General features: G+C 38.0%; 1 protein-coding gene and 1 non-coding gene across 2 annotated transcripts in view; one reads left to right on the top strand and one right to left on the bottom strand.

The window, feature by feature from the left end:
- Positions 1–1161: 1161 nt before the first annotated feature.
- Positions 1162–1244, top strand: TRNAL-CAG. Its single transcript has one exon. It is a non-coding gene; the product is annotated as a tRNA-Leu (tRNA).
- Positions 1245–10533: 9289 nt separating this feature from the next.
- The window catches only part of IARS1 (isoleucyl-tRNA synthetase 1), a 168781-nt gene continuing 157430 nt past the window's right edge, over positions 10534–21884 (bottom strand). Inside the window, exon 33 of the mRNA XM_007953003.2 lies at positions 10534–10616. Within this exon, the coding sequence (XP_007951194.2) occupies positions 10534–10616 (83 nt within the window). The remainder of the gene's footprint in view (positions 10617–21884) is intronic.

Below are 21884 nucleotides of genomic sequence, written 5' to 3' on the forward strand. Positions count from 1 at the left end.
TCTTTGTTTCCAACTTTTGCATTCCAGTCACCAGTGATAATTAACACATCCTGATTGCATGTTTGGTCAATTTCAGACTGTAGAAGCTGATAAAATTCATCAATTTCCCAGTGCAATATGTTGCCTGATTTCTTGACTGCTGCTTCCACTGGTGTTGACTGTGGACTCAATTAATATGAAATCTCTGACAACTTCAATCTTTATTCCATTTATTGTTATACTGCTTATTGGCCGGTTTGGAGACTTTTGTTTTCTCTATGTTGAGATGTAATCCATACTGCAGACTGTAGTATTTAATCTTCATCAGTAAGTTCTTCAAGTCATCTTCACTTTTGGCAAGCAAGGTTGTGTTGTCTGCGTACTTACTGCAGTTTGTTAATGAGTCTTCCTCCAATCCTGATGCCACACTTTTCTTCATATAGCCCAGCTTCTCAGATTATTTGCTCAGCAGACAGATTGAGTAAGTATGATGAAAGGATACAACCCTGATGCACTCCCATCCTGATTTTAAACCACGCAGTATTTCTTTGTTCTGTTTGAACAACAGCCTCCTGGTCTATGTACAGGTTCCCTGTGAGTACAATTAGGTGTTCTGGAATTCCCATTCTTTGCAATGTTATTCAAAATTGGTTATGATCCACACAATCAAATGTTTTTGCATAGTCAATGAAACACAAATAAACATATTTTTGGTATTCTTTGCTTTCAGTCAAGGTCCATCAGACATCAGCAATGATACCCCTTGTTCTGCATCCTCTTCTGAATCCAGCTTGCGTTTCTGGAAGTTCTCTGTCAATATACTGCTGCAACCATTTTTGAATTAACTTCAACAAGATTTTACTTGTGTGTGATATTAATGATATTGTTCAGTAATTTTCACATTCTGTACAGGAAAGGAAGAAAAGACCAAAACGGAGGTCAGAAGAGACTCTGAAACTTGCTCTTGAACAGAGAGTAACTAAAGCAAATGGAAGGAATGACAAAATTAAAGAGCTGAACAGAAGGTTTCAAAGTGTAGCTTGAGAAGACCAAGTCAATTATTATAATGAAATGTTCAAAGACCTGAAATTAGAAAACCAAAAGGGAAGAACATGTTTGGCATTTCTCAAGCTGAAAAAACTGAGGAAAAATCTAAGCCTCTAGTTGCAATACATGCAAACTGTCAGGATGGCTGAGTGGTCTAAGGTGCTGCGTTCAGGTTGCAGTCTCCCCTGGAGGCGTGGGTTCGAATCCCACTTCTGACAAAGCAGAAGTTTTAAGGAGCTCTGGTAGCATAGTACCTAAGGCACTTGACTGCTAACCAGAAGGCTGGCAGTTCAAACCCACCAGCCACTCCTCAGAAGGAAGATTGGGCAATCTACTTCCGTAAAGATACTGCCTCGGAAACCTGAAGAAGGGTCACTATGAGTTGGATCTGACTTGACGGCAGTGAGTTTGGTACCTTAAATTTAGGCATGACTTAATGCTAAGTAAAACTTTAGCCCTAATCTTAACAGTAGCCCTAGCTCCAAACCCAGCCCTAAGTCTAGACCTAGACCTCACCCTACCCTAAATCTAAACCAAGCCCATAACCATGGCCATAACCTAAGCCTAAACCTAATCCTAACAGTAGACTTAGCTCTAGCTCTGATCCAAGCAATGTCCCTAACACTAAAACTAAACTAAAACATTACCCTAATCATAAGCCTAACTCTAGTCCTAAAGCTAAATCCAATACTAGTCCTAACCTTAAACCTAACCTTACCCCTAATCCTAACCTTAGCCCTAATGCTAACTCCTTGTTGTAACCATAACTATAAACCTAACCCCCTACCCTAAGCTTAACCCTAACAGTAAACTAAGCCCTATCCCTAGCCTAACCTCTAACCATAATCTTAACTCTAACCCTAACTGTAACCCAACCCTAACCCTAATACTAGGCCTTAGGGCTAGCACTACCATTTCCCTTAACTCTTAGCCTAACATTAGCACTAACCTTAATCCTGCCTAACCCTTTCCCCAAACCTAGACCAAGCCTTAGGCCTAGCCCTAGCCCTAATTTAAATTTAACCCTAACTCTACCCTAATACTAGACAAAGCCTCAGGCCTACCCTAAACCAACTGCTAACTTTACATGTAACAATAACCCTAACTTCAAAACATGAAACTAAAACATAAATGTAACCCCAACCTTCCTAAACCCTAGCTAATTGAATCCCTAACACTAGACCAAGACCTAGTCCAACACTAACCACTAACCCAAACCCTAAAAATAACTCAAATCCTAAATCTAAACACTAACAACAATCTAACCTTAACTCTAATCTTGACCTTAGCCATAATCTTAAATCTAATGCTAGCCCTAACCCTAATTCTAAACCTAACACTAGACGAAGCTAGTGTTCACTTAACCCTAACCTTAGCCCTAAACCTAACCCTAAACCTAATCTTAAATCTAACACTAACACCAACCCTAGCCCTAGCCGTAGTCCCTAAACCTATCCATAACTCTGACACTAACCATTATGCTAAACCAAGCTCTACCCTTAGCCCAACCCCTAATCCTTATAACATTAACTATAACCCTAAGCCTAATCTTAACCCTAAACCTAACTCCTATCTCTAACTTGAACACTAGGCAAAGACCTAGGCCTAGTTCTAGCCCTATCCTTAATTCTACATCTAATCTAATCTTAAAACTAGGCAAATAAATCACTTGCCCTATCCCTAGCCCAACCCCTATCACTAATGCTGATATGACAGTAACACTCACTAACCACTACCTCAAATACTAACCCTAACCTAACCTAAGCCCCAACTCTAACCCTATGTCAAAGCCTACACTTAGCCCTAGCCACAGCCCTAACCCTATTCTAACTCTAACCCTAACCCTAGTCCTAAACCCAAACCTGATCCTAACACTAATTCTAATCCTAATCACAACCATATACCTTAACTCAACCCTATACCTAATCCTGCATGTAGCACTAGTCCTAATGTCAGTCATCATTCTAGTCAAAGCTGTAACACTTACCTCAATCATGTATGTCTCAAATCATAGTCCTTATCTTAATCCTAGCTGTAGCAGAAGCTCTAGCTATAAACCTAGCCCTAACCCAAGTTTTGTGTTACTGGGATGAAAATGTTCCCAATACAGTCTCTAAATGAGAAAAAATAGTGCAATTTCTACCATGTATGGACATGAGATCCAAAGGTTTTTGTGCATTGTCCAAGAATATACAGTATTACAAGTTTGGAGAAAGTTCACAACACATTTTCTTATAAATAATGTACCATTTCTTCCATTCGAGTACATGAAACCAGAACAGTTTTACATGTTATCAAGTACAACTTGTGTTGCAAGGAAGATTGAAATTAACTATGTGGGTAATCTATCCATCAGTCATATGTATGTAATGATGCCCCAAGAAAACCTTTGGACACTGAAGCTCAGGTGAGCTTCCATGATTGGCAGTAATCCATGTACACTGTCACATATCAACTGTGACAGAGGAAGAGTGCATCCTAACTTTACAGAAGAGCCTGGAAACTCCCCTATGCATCTAATTTTAGCTTTTTAAAATCTATATTCTTTCACTGCAATAAACTTTAACCTTAAGTATAACAGGTTTGAATGAATTTAGTTCTTCTAGTGAATTAGTGAACTTGAAGGTGGTTTTCTTTTTGAAACTTACTGTGATTTGGGTGAAAGTTTACATTCAACAATTCATACTCATTTTGCTTTGTAACACTGATTAACAATCCACACCATGTAACAGCCTTCTTCCCACTTCCTCCCTCTGTTTACTGTTTCCATTAATCCTTCTTTCCTATCACACCCTGCCTTTCGAGTTTTATCCCTGGGGAAATGCTGCTCTTTTGATCTTGTATGGTTGATAGTTCTAAAGGTTGAGGGTCATTTTGAGAACTCCCAAATTTTCAAGCGGTGTCAGAAATGAGGACAAGCTTAGGAATTGTGTCCTCTAAACTAGGTACTTGGTTAACTTCATAGTTGACCCCAGATTCTTCACACTCAGTGCCAGAAGTGGATTTACTAGAACAACTCATGTGGTTTTGGAAGAGAAAAAATGAGATGGAAGGGGTTGATAAACCTTTGATTCTTGAATGGCTTCCTAGTCACCTATGGTATGGAACTGCAGCTCTGCTGCAGTAAGTTACTAGAGATAAAAGTTCCAGTGCAATTTAGAAAATCGCAAGGAGATGGTTTATTGGATACCCAAATAAATGAAAAATAATAACAAGCTAAATATACAATACCTTGATTCTTATTGTCTATCTAACAACCAAAATGAAAGTAAAAGAGAGTCATAAACCAAAACTAAACTCACTGCCATGGAGTTGGATCCGATTCATAGTGACCCCTCCTTGGGTTTCTGAGGCAGTATCAAATTTTGCCTGGTTTAAACTATACCTGGTACCATCAGGGATTCCATCAAAGGGAAAAATTATGTTAGGACAATATACAGCACCTCTATGACCTCTAGTCACCATGATAGTAGTCCAGGTGGGGAACTGAAACTAGGGTACAATCTTTTGTGAACTGGCATCACCAGCTTCCTAAAACCTCTATTGAAACAGATTGGGAGATGACAAAATTATGGTAGGTATCCTTGATCTTGAATGCTGTAAATTATTTAACTTGATACAGGACCCACGATTCACTATTGAACAATCACAGATGCCCATGCATGATCCTGACACAGACTAGGTTAATTCCTGGAGTGACAGTGAAGCTGGTGGAGTGGATAAAAATATCTATAGTTTTTTACCCTGAAAAAGAAAATTGTCCTTTTCTGCCTATTAATGCCAAGTGAAGCACCCCAGGTGATGTGGCTAACATCTCATACACAAGTCATGTTAGATTGGCTTTATGATAACCAGGATATTCATCTAGGCAATATGTCCCTTACTCATGTTATGGTAAATACTATCATTAAGGGGCACTAATTTTTTTTTATTGTGATTTGGGTGAATATTTACAGGACAAATTCATTTTCCATACAATAGTTCATGCACATGTTGTTTCATAACACTGATTATAATCCCCATAATGTAACAGCTCTCTTTCTACTTTCTCCCTTTAGTTACCTTTTCCCTGTGTCCTTCTTTCCTATGCTATGAGCTATTGCCCTGCATCAATACTGCCCTTCTGATCTCCATGGTTGATTGTTTTAAGGATTGTAACTACCTGGTGTAAATGTTCACCTTATATACTAAGGGGGCTCCTTTTGCATGGACACTTACTACCACAAAATCAAGCAATGGTTCAAGAACCTTTACCAAATATGTTGTCTTTGTTTCCCCTTAGGGGTCTTATAGATGCTAAGACAATAAGGGAGATTCACAAAAAGCAACAAAAGTTAAAGGGGAGAGTATAGGGACTTGTCTCAGCATGAGGGAAAATCTTTAGATTGTTATTAAAAAACTAGATGAATGAAGTGGATGTTAATAGGGGTGAAGCAAAGATTATAATGCAGCATTATCAGAGATTAGTTGGATCCATGTGAAACCCTACTGGTCCCTCAACACTGAAAGTTAAAAACTGCCCTATTCACAAAAATTGGGAGGAATTGAAAAAGCTGGAGGGCAAAGATGACAATGAGAAATCCACCTGGAACCCTCACAGGCAATGGTTTAGCAGATAAATTAGGACTGACAGAGAGGTCAGTGTCCTCTGGCTCTACATTCATCCTGTCTCCCCACTAGAAACCCAAGGCATTATGCACATGTGTGGGTAAAATTGTCAGAGGGTGAAGAGACTTTTCTGAGACTCCTTGACAAGTAAACCCAAACCACCGTGATTCCAGGACCCATTGATAGTATCCTAACAGGGGTTACAGTTAGATTGAGAGTGTGTGGGAATGCAACGGTTTGATGGAATTAAGGTGCAAGTTTGGATAAAAACTGGCATGTTTGAACAGACTTTATGTCAGATGGCTGCATCTCCTTTACCTGAACGTGCTATTGGGATGGGTATTGTGTCTGACAGGAACACTTCCCCTATTATTGTAAAACAGAAGGCATGTAAGTTCACCCTAAGGCCAAAATTTATTGGACATGCTAAATGAGAACCACCATAACAGCCTGAGACTACACACGTTCTTAACTTAAAATAATATAGGATACATGATGGACAAAAAGAAATGATCACTTTAATTAACGACACGTTAGAAGCTGGAATGCTGAATCAATGTGTTTTCTGTACAATAGTTCTGTATGATTAATAAAAAAAGCGGTGATGGGTGATTAATGGAGATGATAGAGGGTTAAATAAAGTAATGCCATCCATAGCATCAGCAGCCCTTCATAAGGTTTCAACAGTAGATTGATTTTGCAAATGCTTGTTTTTGGGGGATGCCTCATTTTGGAAAAGAGCCAACTGTAATTTGCTTTCATATTGGAAGGATCTCAGTTTACATTTATTGAGTTGCCACAGAGTTATCTGAATTCATCAGCTTATGGTTGTACTTTGTTTAGGGTTAATTTGGACGTTATGAGCATCCCAAATGTAATTTTACACTAAATTCACGATACTATGATATCAGAAACTGAAAAACAGCCAGGACTGGCCTAAATGCCATGATTAACAGAAGCGGGTTGATAAGTCCAGCAAAGACTCAGTGGCCTGCCCAAATGGTGGAATTTTTAGGAAAACCTGGGCAGTAGACAGAAGTGACTAGAAACAAATTCTCATTACCTATCCCTAGAACTAAGCACATTACCTACTCTTAGAATTAAACAAGGCCAGCATTTAATTGGTCTATTTGGATTTGGGAGGATACATATTTCACATCTGGGAATATTGTTAGCTCCTATCCATATACGTGTTCAAAATAAGGCCATATTTAAACATGAGCACAAACAAATGCAGGCCATGTCTGCATTTCAAATATTAGTCTCTCCTACTGGACTAGTCAAGACTGGAGTACTCTTCGATTGCCCTGACATACTCTTCAAACCTTGAGCCAAAACTCATTCCTGAGGTCACTTTGTAGCTAAGTAACAAATAAGCTCAATAAACAATGAATATGGGAAGAGATATGGGAAGACAGATGCTCAGCCACAAGATCTCCAAGAAACCAGGAAGCAGAAGCTAAAGAGACAAGCTGAATTCAGACTTCTAGTCTCCTAAACTGTGAGAAAACAGATTTGTAAAAATCTTAAAATAATGAGTATCACCTGTAAGTACTGTGCTCCTTCAAAAAAATCATAAAAATCTTGTTCCACACCTACTTTGGTGAGTAGCAAAGAGTGAAGAAAAACAAGGACATTTGAAAACAATCAGTCCTAGGATATGATGGACCATGAGACCAGAAGAACTAGATGGTGCCTGGCTACCAATGCCAACCACTTGGGAAGGGATCAAAACTGGAGATCTTGGATAGAGTAGGAGGAAAAACATGGAACAAAATTCAAAAACACAGTAACAACCAACCAGTATTACTGGTCAGATAGAGTCTGGTGGGACCCCCAAGACTATGGCCCTGGGATAAATTTTGGGCCTGGGATAAGACTCTTTCCTAAGGGCTGGCTCTCAGCCCAACAGCAGTAAGACTTACATGCAGAACACCCAACCCAGGGCAACGCACCCACCTACTCTATAGAGATACACTCCTTGGAGCAATCAGCCATGGGGCCCCAGAGGGGCAACATTCACATGGAGGGAAACCTGGACAGACAGCAGTACATAACTAAGAAGGGCACAGGAATGGGGAGGGGGCGAATCACAGGGAAGAGAGAGGAGAGTGGGTTAGGGTTGGGGATGGTAGTTGGGGAGTGAAACCAAATGCACATGAACTGTTGAATGTAAAACAAATTTTGCTCTGTAAATCTGCATCCCAAGCACAATAAAAAAAAAAAAAAAAACACTAATAAATAATGAGAATGCTCACATACTGTGAAGAATGTAATCAATGTCAGAGAACAATTGTGTAGAAATTGTTGAATAGGAGCCTAAACTGCTGTGCATACCTTCACCAAAAACACATTTAAAAGAGGGGAAAGAAAGAAAAAAGAAAAGAAAAAAAAGTGGTCTCTTTATGCCTTTGGGCCCCTATGACCCATACTCTCATGATTGTCTAATTATGCAACATGTATTTATATGACATTGAAGTTTACAGCAAAAGCCTATGAGTGTCACCCTGCAGCAACCTCTAAGATTTCTGACCAGAGCATTTGCAGAACATTTTATACACCATTTGAGAGACAATTACTAAGTTTCATTTCTTCAGAACTGTGTTTTACAAGGGGTAAAGAAAAACTACATCAAAGGGATATGTATGTTGCATATTATCCTCAAAGTGATAGTTTGGAACAGGCAACAAATATTTGCCGTCTGAAATGGGATAAAGGCACAAAAGGCTGGTTTTACATGCAGTATGTGCTCATTAATTCAGCATGAGGGGAGTGCCAAAGGAGGGGCCCCACTAGAGAGATCCCTTTTTTCTAGGGACTATGGGAAAGAGGAGGTGGAGGAGAATGCTGGTATGATTATATATTTTTTTCCCATATTACTTCAACTTTTTTTCCCATACATAATGCAACAGTCTCATGAGCAGGGCTGCAAATGTGGGTACCAGAAGCAGGGATGATTTCCAAGCAAGAAAAGTTAACTACCTGTGTTAGGCTGGATTCTCTAGAGAAGCAAAGCCAGTAAAGCTTATATATACTTACAGAGAAAGAGAAATTTATCTTAGGAAAATGGCTCACACACTGACAGAAGCTGTCAAGTCCCAAGTTCTTGTATCAAACATCAAGCTGGAGGCTTTTCCTAACTCACGTAGCTGCAGGAGCTGACAAGCTCAAGGTTGGCAAGCAATAGACTGGCTGTTGACTCCGACGAATGATGAATACAAGATCTCCAGGCTGAATGGTGGATTGTTTACTCATAGACACTTGTAGGCAGCACAACAGGATCTCAACCCACAGAAGAGTGTCTCTTTTCTCAGGATGTCCATAAATATATTGGAAGCAGGCCACACCCCCAGGGAAACTCCCTTTCAATGGATTGGCTCCTCAAAACATATACATCCAATCCCATCATGGGAATAACCCACATCACAATTGCTTAAACCACACAGATTTGTGGTCCAGCCAAGTGGACACATAGCTCCAACTATCACACTACCTTTATGTCAAAATTCCTAACAGTGTGATAGGGTGGATATGCCTTCACTGCATCTGACAAAACTGGTGTTGATAGTGAATGTAACTCTACTTCCTGATGGCTGAAGTAGCCCTCAAGCTCTATGCCTATGTAATCCTACCCCACTTGAACTGAGGAAGTGTCCACCCAATCCTCTGCCTCTCCTTATCCTTGGTTCCAGAGGTAACAAATGCTGAGGATTCTGAGCTATTTGTTTCTCACTTTCCCTACTGCTACCTTAAAATTGTGTTTTTGTTAGTTTGTTTTGTGGAGTGGTTTACCAAATTAGTTAATATTCATCTATCTGCTTTATAGTTCCAAAGTTCTGACTGTTGACTCCTCTGTCTCCACAAAACTTAGTGGGTTTGTGTATAAATGCCTTTACTGTAGCAGTCACAGAGGTGCCCACTCATTCAGATCTTTTTTCAAGAGAATCTGACGTGAGGAGTGTAGTGGCTAACAGCTTCCAGCTACTACATTATCAGAGCCAAAAAGATATTTGTGCCAAGGCCACGGTTTTCCTGAGCTGCTCTAAGCCACTGACCCAGCAAATGGAAAAGCCAGGTCATTTCTACTCAACTTGAGCCACTCTCACTGGTCTAACCAAGACTTGCTCAAAGTTGCACTGCAGTCTGAGGCCTGTTCTAATCAATCTTCCGTTTCTTCCTTCTCTCTTTTCACAAGTATTTTGAAGGCTCTCTCCACTTCTTTCTGCTCCCTCTCCCCTTGACCTTTCATACATGATTTCCCCAATAAATCCTTGCACATCTATGTCATGGTACCAGCTTTTCTGGGGACTCAAATTAACACACAGGATTTTGAGAAGTGAAATTAGAGGTGCAGACCACTGTCTTAATGCAGAAGTCACAATTAAGTTTTTGTGTTCTTCAAAACTTACAAATGACAAGTTTCACTAAGTTAATAGAGAATATTTCCAGCACATTTATTATCTGAGCAAAAGTTTGTTTATTGTTCTGATTTACTGAAACTTAAAATATTCCATCAAGTTGCACAGGAAAATCCAGGTAGCAGAAATATGTAACATGTCTACTCCTTCAAGAGGTCTTATTTTAAAAGTACAAACACGATACAATTTAAATAAATTCTACTTCGAGAACTCAATTAAGTGAGAACTTACAGAAATAAACTCTGTATTGCTGCTGAAGGTATTATCCCAATCTTCCCCCAGCATGATGGGATAGGCGTTGAACATTAAGTTCATTAGTACTGAGGTATCATCATTTGATGAATCAAAATGGTTTAAACTATGGACCAAAAGCAGCACATTATACATGTACCAGAAGAAAATATCTTCATTGTGTCTATGTGTGTGCTAGGGATGGGTGTAAGCCAGGGAAAAGATGAGTAACCACATTTACAAAAGAACGTTAGACATCTGCCATTGTTGGTAATACAGAAATATATACAGTCTTCATATTCAAAGTCTTCATGGAGATCTCCTCTGTAATTTCTAATAGGGAAAAAAAAGGATTCAAAAATCAGTTTTTCTACCTATTGTGGAAACATATTTTATCAATGTTAACTGTCCAAGATCTTCCACCCAGCTGCACAAACAGAAATTTCCTATGTCCAAAGAAAAGGCCTAGAAGCCAACCCAGTAGCAATTGTTCCTAACGCCTAGATTTCTTTCTCTGTAAGTGGAAGAATAGCTGTTTCAGATTTAGGGAAGTAAAAATACATGATAAAGCCACCTTACTATGCCAGAAAGCAAGAAATTATCAAAGACAAAAAGGATCATCCACCATTCATCTGTAAGCTTATCATACTGTAGTGTCTTACATGCTGCTTGCTATAAGGCTGGAGGCTATACCACTGGTTTTTCAAATGCCTGTAGGGTCAACCATGGAGGACAGATTTCAGCAGAGTTTCAAGACAAAGATGGGGAAGAAGGATAGGGCCATCAACTTCTGAAGAAACTGGACAGTGAAAACTTTATGAATAGCAGTAAAATAGTGTCTGATGTGTTACTACTGAAAAACTTTATGAATGAAAAACATTGAGACACTGATACAGTGTCAGAAAATGAGCACTTCAGGTTGGAAGGCACTCAAAACATAACTGAAGAAAAACTGCCTCCTCAAAGCATTCTCAATGACGTGGATGGAATAAAGCTTTCCAGACCTTAATTTGCTTCTGTGGCATGATCCAAAATGGGAAGAAATGCTGCAAACATCCAATAAATGGAACATGGAATGTATGAAGTATGATTCTAGGAAAATTGTACATTGTCAGAAATGAAATAGAACGCAAAAACATCAATATCCTAGGCATTAGTGAGCTGAAATGGACTGGTACTGGCCATTTTGACTCACACAATCGTATGGTCTACTACAGCGGCAATGACAATTTGAAGAGGAATGGTGTTGCATTCGTCGTCAAAAAGAATGTTCAAGATCTATCCTGAAATACACTGCTGTCAGTGATACAGTAATATTCATACTCCTACAAGGAAGACCAATACTACTACTACTATTCAAATTTGCTCACCAAACACTAAAGTCAAAGACTTAGAAATTGAAGATTTTTACCAACTTCTGTGGTCTGAAATTGCGCAAACATGCCATCAAGATGTACTGATTAACACTGGTGACTGAAATGTGAAAGTTAAAACAAAAGAATCCTCAGTAGTTGGAAAATATGGCCTTAGTGATAGAAATGACACCAGAGATTGCATAATACAATTTTGCAAGATCAATGACTTACTCATTACAACACCAATGACTCATTCATTATCATTACTTTTTCTCAACAACATAAATGGCAACTATACACACAGACCTTACCAGATGGAATACACAGGAATGAGACTGACTATATCTATGTAGAGGCAATGGAGAAGCTCAGTATCTACAGCCAAAACAAGGCCAGGAGCTAACTGTGGAAGAGACCATCAACTGCTCATATGCAAACTCAAGTTGAAGCTGAATAAAATTAAAACAAGTTGAGAGCCAAAACATGGCCTTGATTATATCCCACCTGAATATAGAGACCATGTGAAGAGCAGACTTGATGCACTGAAAACCAGAAGAGTTGTAGATGACATTAAGAACATTATACATGAAGAAAGCAAAAGGTCACTGAAGACAAGCAAAAAAGAAAAGACCAAAATTGATGTCAGAAGAGACTCTGAAACTTGCTCTTGAACAGAGAGTAGATGAAGTGAATGGAAGAAACAAGATGAAAGCTGAACAGAAGATTTCAAAGAATAGCTGGAGAAGACAAAGTAAATTATTATAATGATACATGCAAAGACCTGGAGTTAGAAAACAAAATGAGAAGAAAATGCTCGGCATTTCTCAAGCTGAGAGAAATGAAGAAAAAAATTCAAGCCTCGAGTTGAAATACTGAAGGATTCTATGGGCAAAATATTGATTGACACAGGAAGCATCAAAAGACAACAGAAGTAATGCAAAAAGTCACTGTACCAAAAAGAATTGGTTAATGTTTATATATTTCAGGAGGTGGCATATGATCAAAAACCAATGATATTGAAGGAAGAAGCTGAAGCTGCAGTAATTGATGGATTACCTGTTGAGATGTTTCAACAAATGGATACAGTGTGAGAGGCACTTACCCAACTATGCCAAGTAATCTGGAAGACATCTTCACAGCCAACTGACTAGAAGACCTTCATATATGTCCATTCCAAAGAAAGGTGTTCCAACAGAATGTGCAAATTGGCAAACAATATCATTAATATCATATGCAAGTAAAATTTTGCTGAAGATAATACAAAAATGGTTGCAGAATATACTGACAGAGAACTTTCAGAAATGTAAGATGGATTCAGGAGAATCCTGACATCACTGCTGATGTCAGATGAATCTTGGCAGAATGCAAATACCAGAAAGATTTTTACCTATGTTTCATTGACTACAAAGGCATTCAACTGTGTAGATCATAACAAATTATGGATAACATTACAAATAATGGGCATTCCAGAACAAATTGTGCTCAAAAGAAACCTTTACAGAGATCAGGAGTCTGTTGTTCAAAAACAACAAAAGGATAGTGCATGGATTAAAATCAGGAAGGGTATGCAACAAGGTTATCTCCTTTCACCATACTTATTCAATCTACATGTTGAGTAAATAATTTGAGAAGCTGGACTATATGAAGAAGAATGTGGCATCTGGATTGGAGGAAGACTCATTAACAAACTGCAATGATACAAACCTTGGTTGCTTAAAGTGCAGATGACAGTATGGATTGCATTTCAACATTAAAAAAAAGCTCACAAATGGGCCAATAAGCAACATCATGATACATGGAGAAAAGATTGATGTTGTCAGAGATTTCATTTTACTTGGACCCACAATTAACACCAATGGAATCAGCAGACAAGTAATCAGATGTCTTATTGCACTGTAAAAATCTGCTGTAAAAGACTTCTTGAAAGTGCTGAACGACAAAGATGCCAATTTGAAGACTAAGGTGTGTCTAACCCAAGCCATGGTATTTTCAATCACCTCATATGCATGTGAGAGCTGGACAATGAATAAGGAAGACCAAAGAACAGCTGATACCTTTAAATTGTGGTGTTGGCAAAGAATGCCAAAAATAACATGGACTGTCATAAGAACAAACAAACCTGTCCTGGAAGGACAGCTGGAATGCTCCTTGGAAATGAGAATGGCCAGACTTCATCTCACCTAGTTTGGTAATGTTGTGAGAAGGGACCATTCCCTGGAGAAGGGTCTAATGCTTGGTAAAATGGAGGGTCAGCGAAAAAGGGGAACACCCTCAAGATGAATTGAAACTGGCTGCAATGATGGGCTCCAAGTATAGCAAAGGTGACACATGACTGGGTAGTGTTTCATTCTGTTATACAGAGGGTCGCTATGAGTTGTAGCCAACTTGATGGCATTAACAACAACAAAGGGATTATGTCAAAGAATACAGATACCAACATGGCCAAAGATGGATAATTTGAGTCCCCAAAATGTAACACAAATGTAGATGAATAAAAGAAGTTGAATACACAAATGCTCAAAATGAAGAAGAAAAAAAGAGAGACAGACAGAGAAATTTAAAAAAGGTATTTGCCCTTGTGGGACATTTTAATTCTGGCTAGCCCTTAATTCAAAGGGATAAGCAGCACTTTTCTCCTAAAACAGCTCTCTCTCCAGCAGGTACCCTGGATACGAAAATACTCTTAAAGCTGCACCCTTAATAAATAGTTAGAGGATCTAGAAATTATTATTTAGAGTACAACAACAGAACAAACAAGGAGGCATGAGCAGGTTTCTAAAACTGCAAGCATTAAGTGGACCTTCTAATTTACTAAATTATTAATACTTTATAAAAGAAAATTCTGAGGGAAAATCATGATGAAAATGATGCTATAGATACTAGAATGGAAAGAGATGGTGAACTGGAAAAAGTCCACTTTTCTGGTAATCGTGGGTGAGTCGTTTAACCATTAAGCTCTTACCTACCAAACATTTGGTTAGTTAACATCACAGAGTAACAAGAATGAAACAAAAGTGTATGAAAGACCTGGGTATATGACTCATAGGTAGTATTATTAGTATCTAATGAATGGAGACATTCATACATTCCCATCCATGCACAGAGTAAGTGAGATGATACTGTTTCTTCATCTACACTACTCAATAGGACATAATGACCAACTTGCAGAATAAGAAACAGCAGTAAATCACAAAAACGGTAATACATGAGAAAAAAAATGAAAAGAGAGATAAAGAGACAAAAGAAATAATATCTGGGGAAAGAAAAAAAAAATTATAATAAAGAAAAAATGAGAAAACTGCAAAAAGAAAAACAAGGGATGGGAAAAATTAAAAGAAAGAAAAAAGAAGGGAACCAGGAAAATGAAGAGGGGAAAAAAAAAGAAAAAGGAAAATAAGAACCGAGGAAGGGAAGGTGGGGGGTAATGAAAAGGTACAAAGGAGGAAGAAAACAAAATAATTTCAAAACAAAACCAAGGTGATGGTGGGGGGAGTACAGGGCAGCCAAGGTGTCAAAACTGGATATACATTGGAAGAAAAATGTATATTTTGTAATTCCATACCTCATGCCATACACAAACACTAACTCCAGATGGATCAAAGCTTAAACGTGAAACCTAAAATGAAAATGTTCATCAAAGAAAAACTAGGAGCAAATAGAGACCTAATTTATGGCATCAACAGACTATCAAGCATAAGCCAAAATGTATAAACAGAAGAGAAACTAAATGATTTGGACCTTCTAAAAATTAAATTCTTATGTGCAGCAAAAGACTTCTCCCAAAAGAGAACCTACAGATTGGGAAAAAATATTCAGCAATGACATATCTAATAAGGGACTTCTCTCTACATTTTATAAAAAAAAACCCAATTCCTCAACAATAAAAAGACAAACAATCCAATTAAAAAGTGGGCAGAAGACACGAACAGACACTTTACCAAATAAGATATTAAGGCAGCCAACAAACATGAAGAAATGTGTGCAATCATTAGCCATTCTCTCAACACTCACTAGAGTGTGCAAATCAAAACAACGAGATACCACCTCACTCCAGCACTAAAAGGAAAGTTCAACAAGGCATAAAATAACATGCTAGAGAGGATGTGGAGAGATTGGGATGCTCATATACTACTGATGGGACTATAAAGTGATATAACCACTGTGGAAATCAGTCTGGTGATTCCCTAAGAAGTTAGAAACAGAAATATCATTTGATCCAACAATCTCATTACTAGCTATATATCCCAAAGAGGTGAGAGCTGGGACGTGAATACATACATGGACAAACATGTTCATCGAAGAACTACTCACAATAGCAAAGAGATGGAAAAAACCTAAGTGCCCATCAAAAGAAAAATAGATGACCAAACTGTGGTACATACATGCGACAGAGTACTATGCAACCCTAAAACAAAATGCAGAATCTCTGAAAATTCCTTGTAACACAGATGAATTTGAAGGACATTATGCTGAGTGAAGTAAGTCAATCACAGAAAGACAAATGTTGTATTAGTTTACTATTGAAAAAAGTCAAGGAAAGGTTTATTATATATGAAAGGAAATTTTCTTTGTTGGTTACCAGGGATTGGAGAGGAAGGGAGGGAGAATTGCTAGACAAGAGAAAAGTATTGATTTGGGTGAAGGGAAACACCAACACAGTAACACTAAGGAAAAGGAAGACACAGACAAAAGGAAGAAGTACAGACAACATACACTTTTAAATATACAATACTGCATTATCAGTAATAACAAACACTAATGTATGGGTAGATAGATACATAGGCAGACTGGCTGAATGATCAGGTATGTCTAGTGAAAAGGGAATATAACCCATAGCCGTATACAACTTGGCAGACAATTATTTCTACATATGTATTTTTATACTCTGTAAAAATGTCCACATAAATAGAACAGGAGGGAAAGTTAAGATAATTTCTTAACCACACCCAACCACCCTAAGGGAACGAGTTGTTGGGCCTATGGGCTCAGGATCATGGTTATGGAGGACATCAAACTCAACTGGCATTACATACTACACAAAAACACTGTTCTACATCCTACTTTGGTGAATAGCAACTGGGGGTCTTAAAAGCCTACAAGCGGCCATCTAGATACAGCAATTGGTTTCTCCATGTCTGGAGCAAAGAAGAATGAAGAAAACCAAAGATGCACGGAAACAATTAGTCCAAGAGATCAGTGAACCATGTGAACCTCAACATAAATGACCACAAGACCAAGAAAAACTAGATGGTGCCTCGCTACCACTGTCAACCACTCAGAAAGGGATCAGCGCAGGAAACCCAGGATAGAGTGGAAGAAAAATGTGGAACAACACTCAAATTGATAAGACAAAAAAGAAAGACCAGGCTATCTGGGTGGCTAGAAACTGGTGACACCTCTGAGTCTATGGCCACTAGTTACCCTTCAGGCCTGGAAATGAATTCACTCCTGTGGTTTCCAGCCAAACAATAGACAAAGCATATAAGGTGAACACTTATACCAGGCAGATATACCCCGTAGATTAATCAATCATGGAAGATCAGAAGGGCAGTACTGGCATAGGTAAATAGCTCAGAGGGTAGGAATGCATGGGAAAGGAGGACACAGGGAAAAAGTAAAACAGGGAACAAGTAGGAAGAGAGCATTATGAGGATTGTAATCAATACCATGAAACAAAATTTGTATAAACTGCTGTATATAATCTGAATTTGCTCTGTAAACTTTCACCCAAATAACCATTTAAAAACAAACAAACAAACAAAACATTACTGTTGAGTCGACTCTGACTCATTCAGGCCTGATGTGTGTCAGAGTAGAACTATGCTCCATAGGGTTTTCAATGGCTTAGGTTTTGGAAGTTCATTGTCAGGCCTTTTTTCCAAGGCAAATAAAGAAAATAAATATATAAACAACCTAGCCATACCATATTCAAACAAAGAGATAATCTTCTTTATCAAAAACAAAAAGAAAATCTTGAAAAAATAACAGAGGAAAAACTACCTTACCTACAGAGGAACAAGAATAAGATAATTGTGTCAAGATTACCCAGAATGTAGCACAGAAACAAAAAGAGAGGGAAAATAGGAAAAGAATAAGCGACACAGAGGATAAAGTGAAAAAGTGTATTTTAAAATGTCTAACCAGAACTTCTGGGAGCTCTGGTAGCATAGTGGCTAAGGCACTTGACTGCTAACCAGAAGGCTGGCGGTTCAAACCCACCAGCCACTCCTTGGAAGGAAGGTTGGGCAATCCTATTTCCGTAGAGATACTGCTTCGGAAACCCAAGGAGGGGTCGCTATGAGTCAGGGCTGACTCCATAGCACTTAACAACAACAACAACAAACCAGAACTTCTAGTAAGATGGCGCAATACGCAGACAAGCTACACAGTCCCTCTTCAACAAAGAAAAAAAAAAAACAATTGACAGACATACAGAAGATAATCCTGGAGGCCTGAGCTTTCAAAGGAAGTATACAGAACTGGATTAGGCACCAACTAGTGGAAAATCCTGAATGAAAACAGTGAATACGGAGACTGACAGAGCTACAGACTGTCAGCTACTCTGATGAGACCAACAGACTGAATATTTCCAAGTGGTGTTGGGACCTGAGAACTAACGGAAAGATCATCCCTGGTCACCAAGGACTGCAGGGATGACTGCGATGATAGCCCATAACTAGGCAGGGAAAAAGGAAAACAACCAGAGCTGGGGACATTTGGCTGTAAAGAGGATGCAGCCATTTTGCTTTTTTAAAAGTGGTGACCATTTTGGATATTTAAAGTGACAGCATCCTCATTCTGATTCCAGGGACCTAAGAACAGGCTCCATTTGCCAAGGATGGCAGGGACATAGAGGAGACTGGCAATGGGAAAGGCAATGGGTGGTGAGTGTGTAAGTGCTGCCAACTAGTGAATAAAGGAGCACAGTACCCTGCTTACACAGATAACATTCAAAGAAAACAAAAACTGTGGGCAAGTCACTCCAACATACAATCACCAATTAAATATAAACACAAAAATGTCACAGTGTCTTGAAGACAACAGAGCACCACAGTCCACACAAAGCAGCAAAATAAAGCAGGAAAAACAAGGAAACAGGATTACAGACACAGAACACATCCCTGAGGAAAAAGTAGCACTGAAATTCCCTGATAAGGAATTCAAAGGAATCGTATTCAGGTACCTTCAACAGATTGAGAGACAGATCAAGGAAACCACTGACAAAATTGAGGAAAAATAGACAAAACCCTAGAAAAATTTCAGAAAAAAAAAAATACAAAAACAAAATGACAAAGTAAATGAAAAATGAGAAATGATACAAAATCTACAGATAGAAATCCAGAAGAGTAATACTAAATTTCAGAAATAGATAACACATTGAACAGGCAAAGGAGTAGAATTGATCCAGTGGAAGACAGAATTGGTGAGACTGAAGACAAATACCTAAATACTAATTTGGCAAGGGATCAATCAGAAAAAAGATCAAAGCAAAACAAAGAAAGCCTAAGAGTCATGTGGTATAATCAAAAGGAATAACCTACATGTACTCAGAATTCTAGAACGGGAACAGACAAATAAAACCACAGAGGAAATTGTAGATTTATTCGAAGAGAATTTCCCTGGTGTGATGAAAGATAAGAACACATCCATTCAAGAAGTTCAACAAGCCCCAAACAGGATAGACCCCAAAAGAAAATCACCAAGACCTATCATCATCAAACTAATCAAAACCAAAGACAAAGAAAGAATCCCGAAAGTAGCAGGGGAAAAACACAGTTACCTACAAGAGGCAACTAGTAAGACTAAACTCGGATTTCTCAGCAGAATCCATGCAGGCAAGACGACAACGGGATGTTATGTAAAAAACCCTGAAAGAGAAAAATCCAATCAAGAATTATACAGCCAGCAAAACTGTCCCTCAAATATGACAGTGAAATCAAGACATTTCCAGATAAGCAGACATTAAGGGAATTTGCTAAAAGCAGACGAACCTTACAAGAGAGAGTAAAGGGAGTCCTTTGGACAGAGAACCAAAAATAGAAAACAACAATTGACCATTAACACACATGATGAAATAACCCAAAAACTAACCCAGTTATGGAATTATCCAAAGTAAATAAGCCTTATAAGATTGTAAAGAGGGAACCACAGACATCAATTGAAAAATGAGAACAACTACAAACTAAAGAGGGAAAAATGGGAAGAAAATTTTAAGTCACAAGGTAACCTCAAAGAAAAATAATAAACATTCACATCAAAATGAAAAAGAGGAATAGCACAAATATTTAGCAAATACTGAAACAATGGCAACGAAGGAAGTGATACCACAATTCATAAACAAAACAAGTTCAGGACATAAAATTGTATGAACCTAAGAAATCAGCAACACCATGAAGAAATACATAACAAAATGACAGCAACAAATTTGTACTTGTCAATAACTACACTGAATGTCAATGGATTAAATTCATGACTTAAGAGATGGAGAGTTGCAGACAGGATAAGAAAACATAACCTATCAATATGCTGTCTACAAGAGACACATCGTAGAGATAAAGACAAAAACAGACTAACAGTCAGAGGCTGGAAAAAGATGTATCAAGCAAATGGCAAGCATAAAAGAGCAGAAGTGGAAATATTAATTTTTGATCAAACTGACTTTAACACAAAAACCACCATAAGAAACAAGGAAGAACATTATATAGTGATTAAAGATCGACTGAACAAGAGGACATAACAATGATAAGTATCTATGTACCCAATGAAAAACTCCAAAATACATAAACCACACTCTAACAAGAACTGAAAAGACAAATACATGACTCCACTGTCATAGTATGAGAGTTTAATACACCATTTTAAATCAAAGAAAAGAAAAACTGGAGACAAACTCAACAAAGACACAGAACAATAAACAATACAATCCACCAACTTAACCTTATAGACATCTACAGAGCACTACTCAAAAAAAAGAGCACAATATATACCCTTTTCCAGTGCACACGGAACATTCTCCATTGCAGACCGTATGTTAGGCCATAAAGAAAGCCTTAATAAATTTAAAAACATTGAAATACTGCAAAGCATCTTCTCAGGTCACAATGCTATCAAATTAGAAATCAATAATAGGAAGATCAACAGAAGGAGAACAAACACAAGGAAACTGAGCTACACCCTCCTTAACAACAAATGGGTAACAGAAGAGATAAAAAAGGAAATTAAAAAATTCCTTGAATCAAACAAGAATGAAAACACAACATACCAAAATCTCTGGGACATGGCAAAAGCAATGATAAGAAGACAATTTATAGGAGTAAATGAACACATCAAAAAAGAGCCAAAATCAACACCTTAACCCAATACCCTCAATAATTAGGAAAAGAGCAGCAAAAAAATTTAAAAAAAAAGCTACAGTCACCAGAAGAAAAGAAATAATAAACATTCAAGTAGAAATAAATGAAATAGAAAATAGAAACAGAATAGAAAAAATCAATAAGGCATGTATTTCGTCCCTAAGAAAGATGAACAAAATTGCCAAACCTCTGGCAAATTTAACAAAGGAAAACAGGGAGAGAATACAAATAACATGACTAAGAAATGAACTGGGAGACCCCACAACAGATCAAACAGAAATTAAAAGGATACTATGAAGAACCTCAGCATTAGTGAGCTGAAATGGACTGGTTTTGGCCATTTTGAATCAGACAACCATATGATCTACTATGCCGGGAATGACAGTTTGAAAAGGAATGGCGTGGCATTCAAAACTACTATTAATATATTTGTCCTTTTAACTATTATTCTTTATTATTCCCCTCACAAGTACTAGTTTTTAGCTTTTTTCATTTCCCTATCCCTGTTTGCAAATTTTTCTTTTTTTCTCATGGTTAACCTCATTTCTTGTTTTTCTTTTTGCATTTTTCCCATTTTTTTCTTCATTATTCTCTTTCTCTATCTGTTTTCCCTTATTACCCTATCCCAAGATATTGCAGGATTTCTTGTTTCTTCTTTTTTGTTTTTTTCTTTTTGGTTATTGTTCCTATGTGATTACATGGTGTATTTTTTGGCCATGTGCTTTTAGTTTTTTGATGGTTATTCAATTATAATTTTTTTCTAAATGAGTGGGACACACCAACAATCCCCATAAGACACAACTACAAACACACCTTCTGCAACTTCACTTACTGAGTGGGAACCACTACCTCCTTTCTCCACCAAAAGGCCAATGATAAAAAACCACCAAGAA

This window comes from Orycteropus afer, unplaced genomic scaffold (assembly GCF_000298275.1).
Source record: "Orycteropus afer afer isolate SDZICR_OR568_19922 unplaced genomic scaffold, OryAfe1.0 scaffold00368, whole genome shotgun sequence".
Classification (NCBI taxonomy): Eukaryota; Metazoa; Chordata; class Mammalia; order Tubulidentata; family Orycteropodidae; genus Orycteropus; species Orycteropus afer.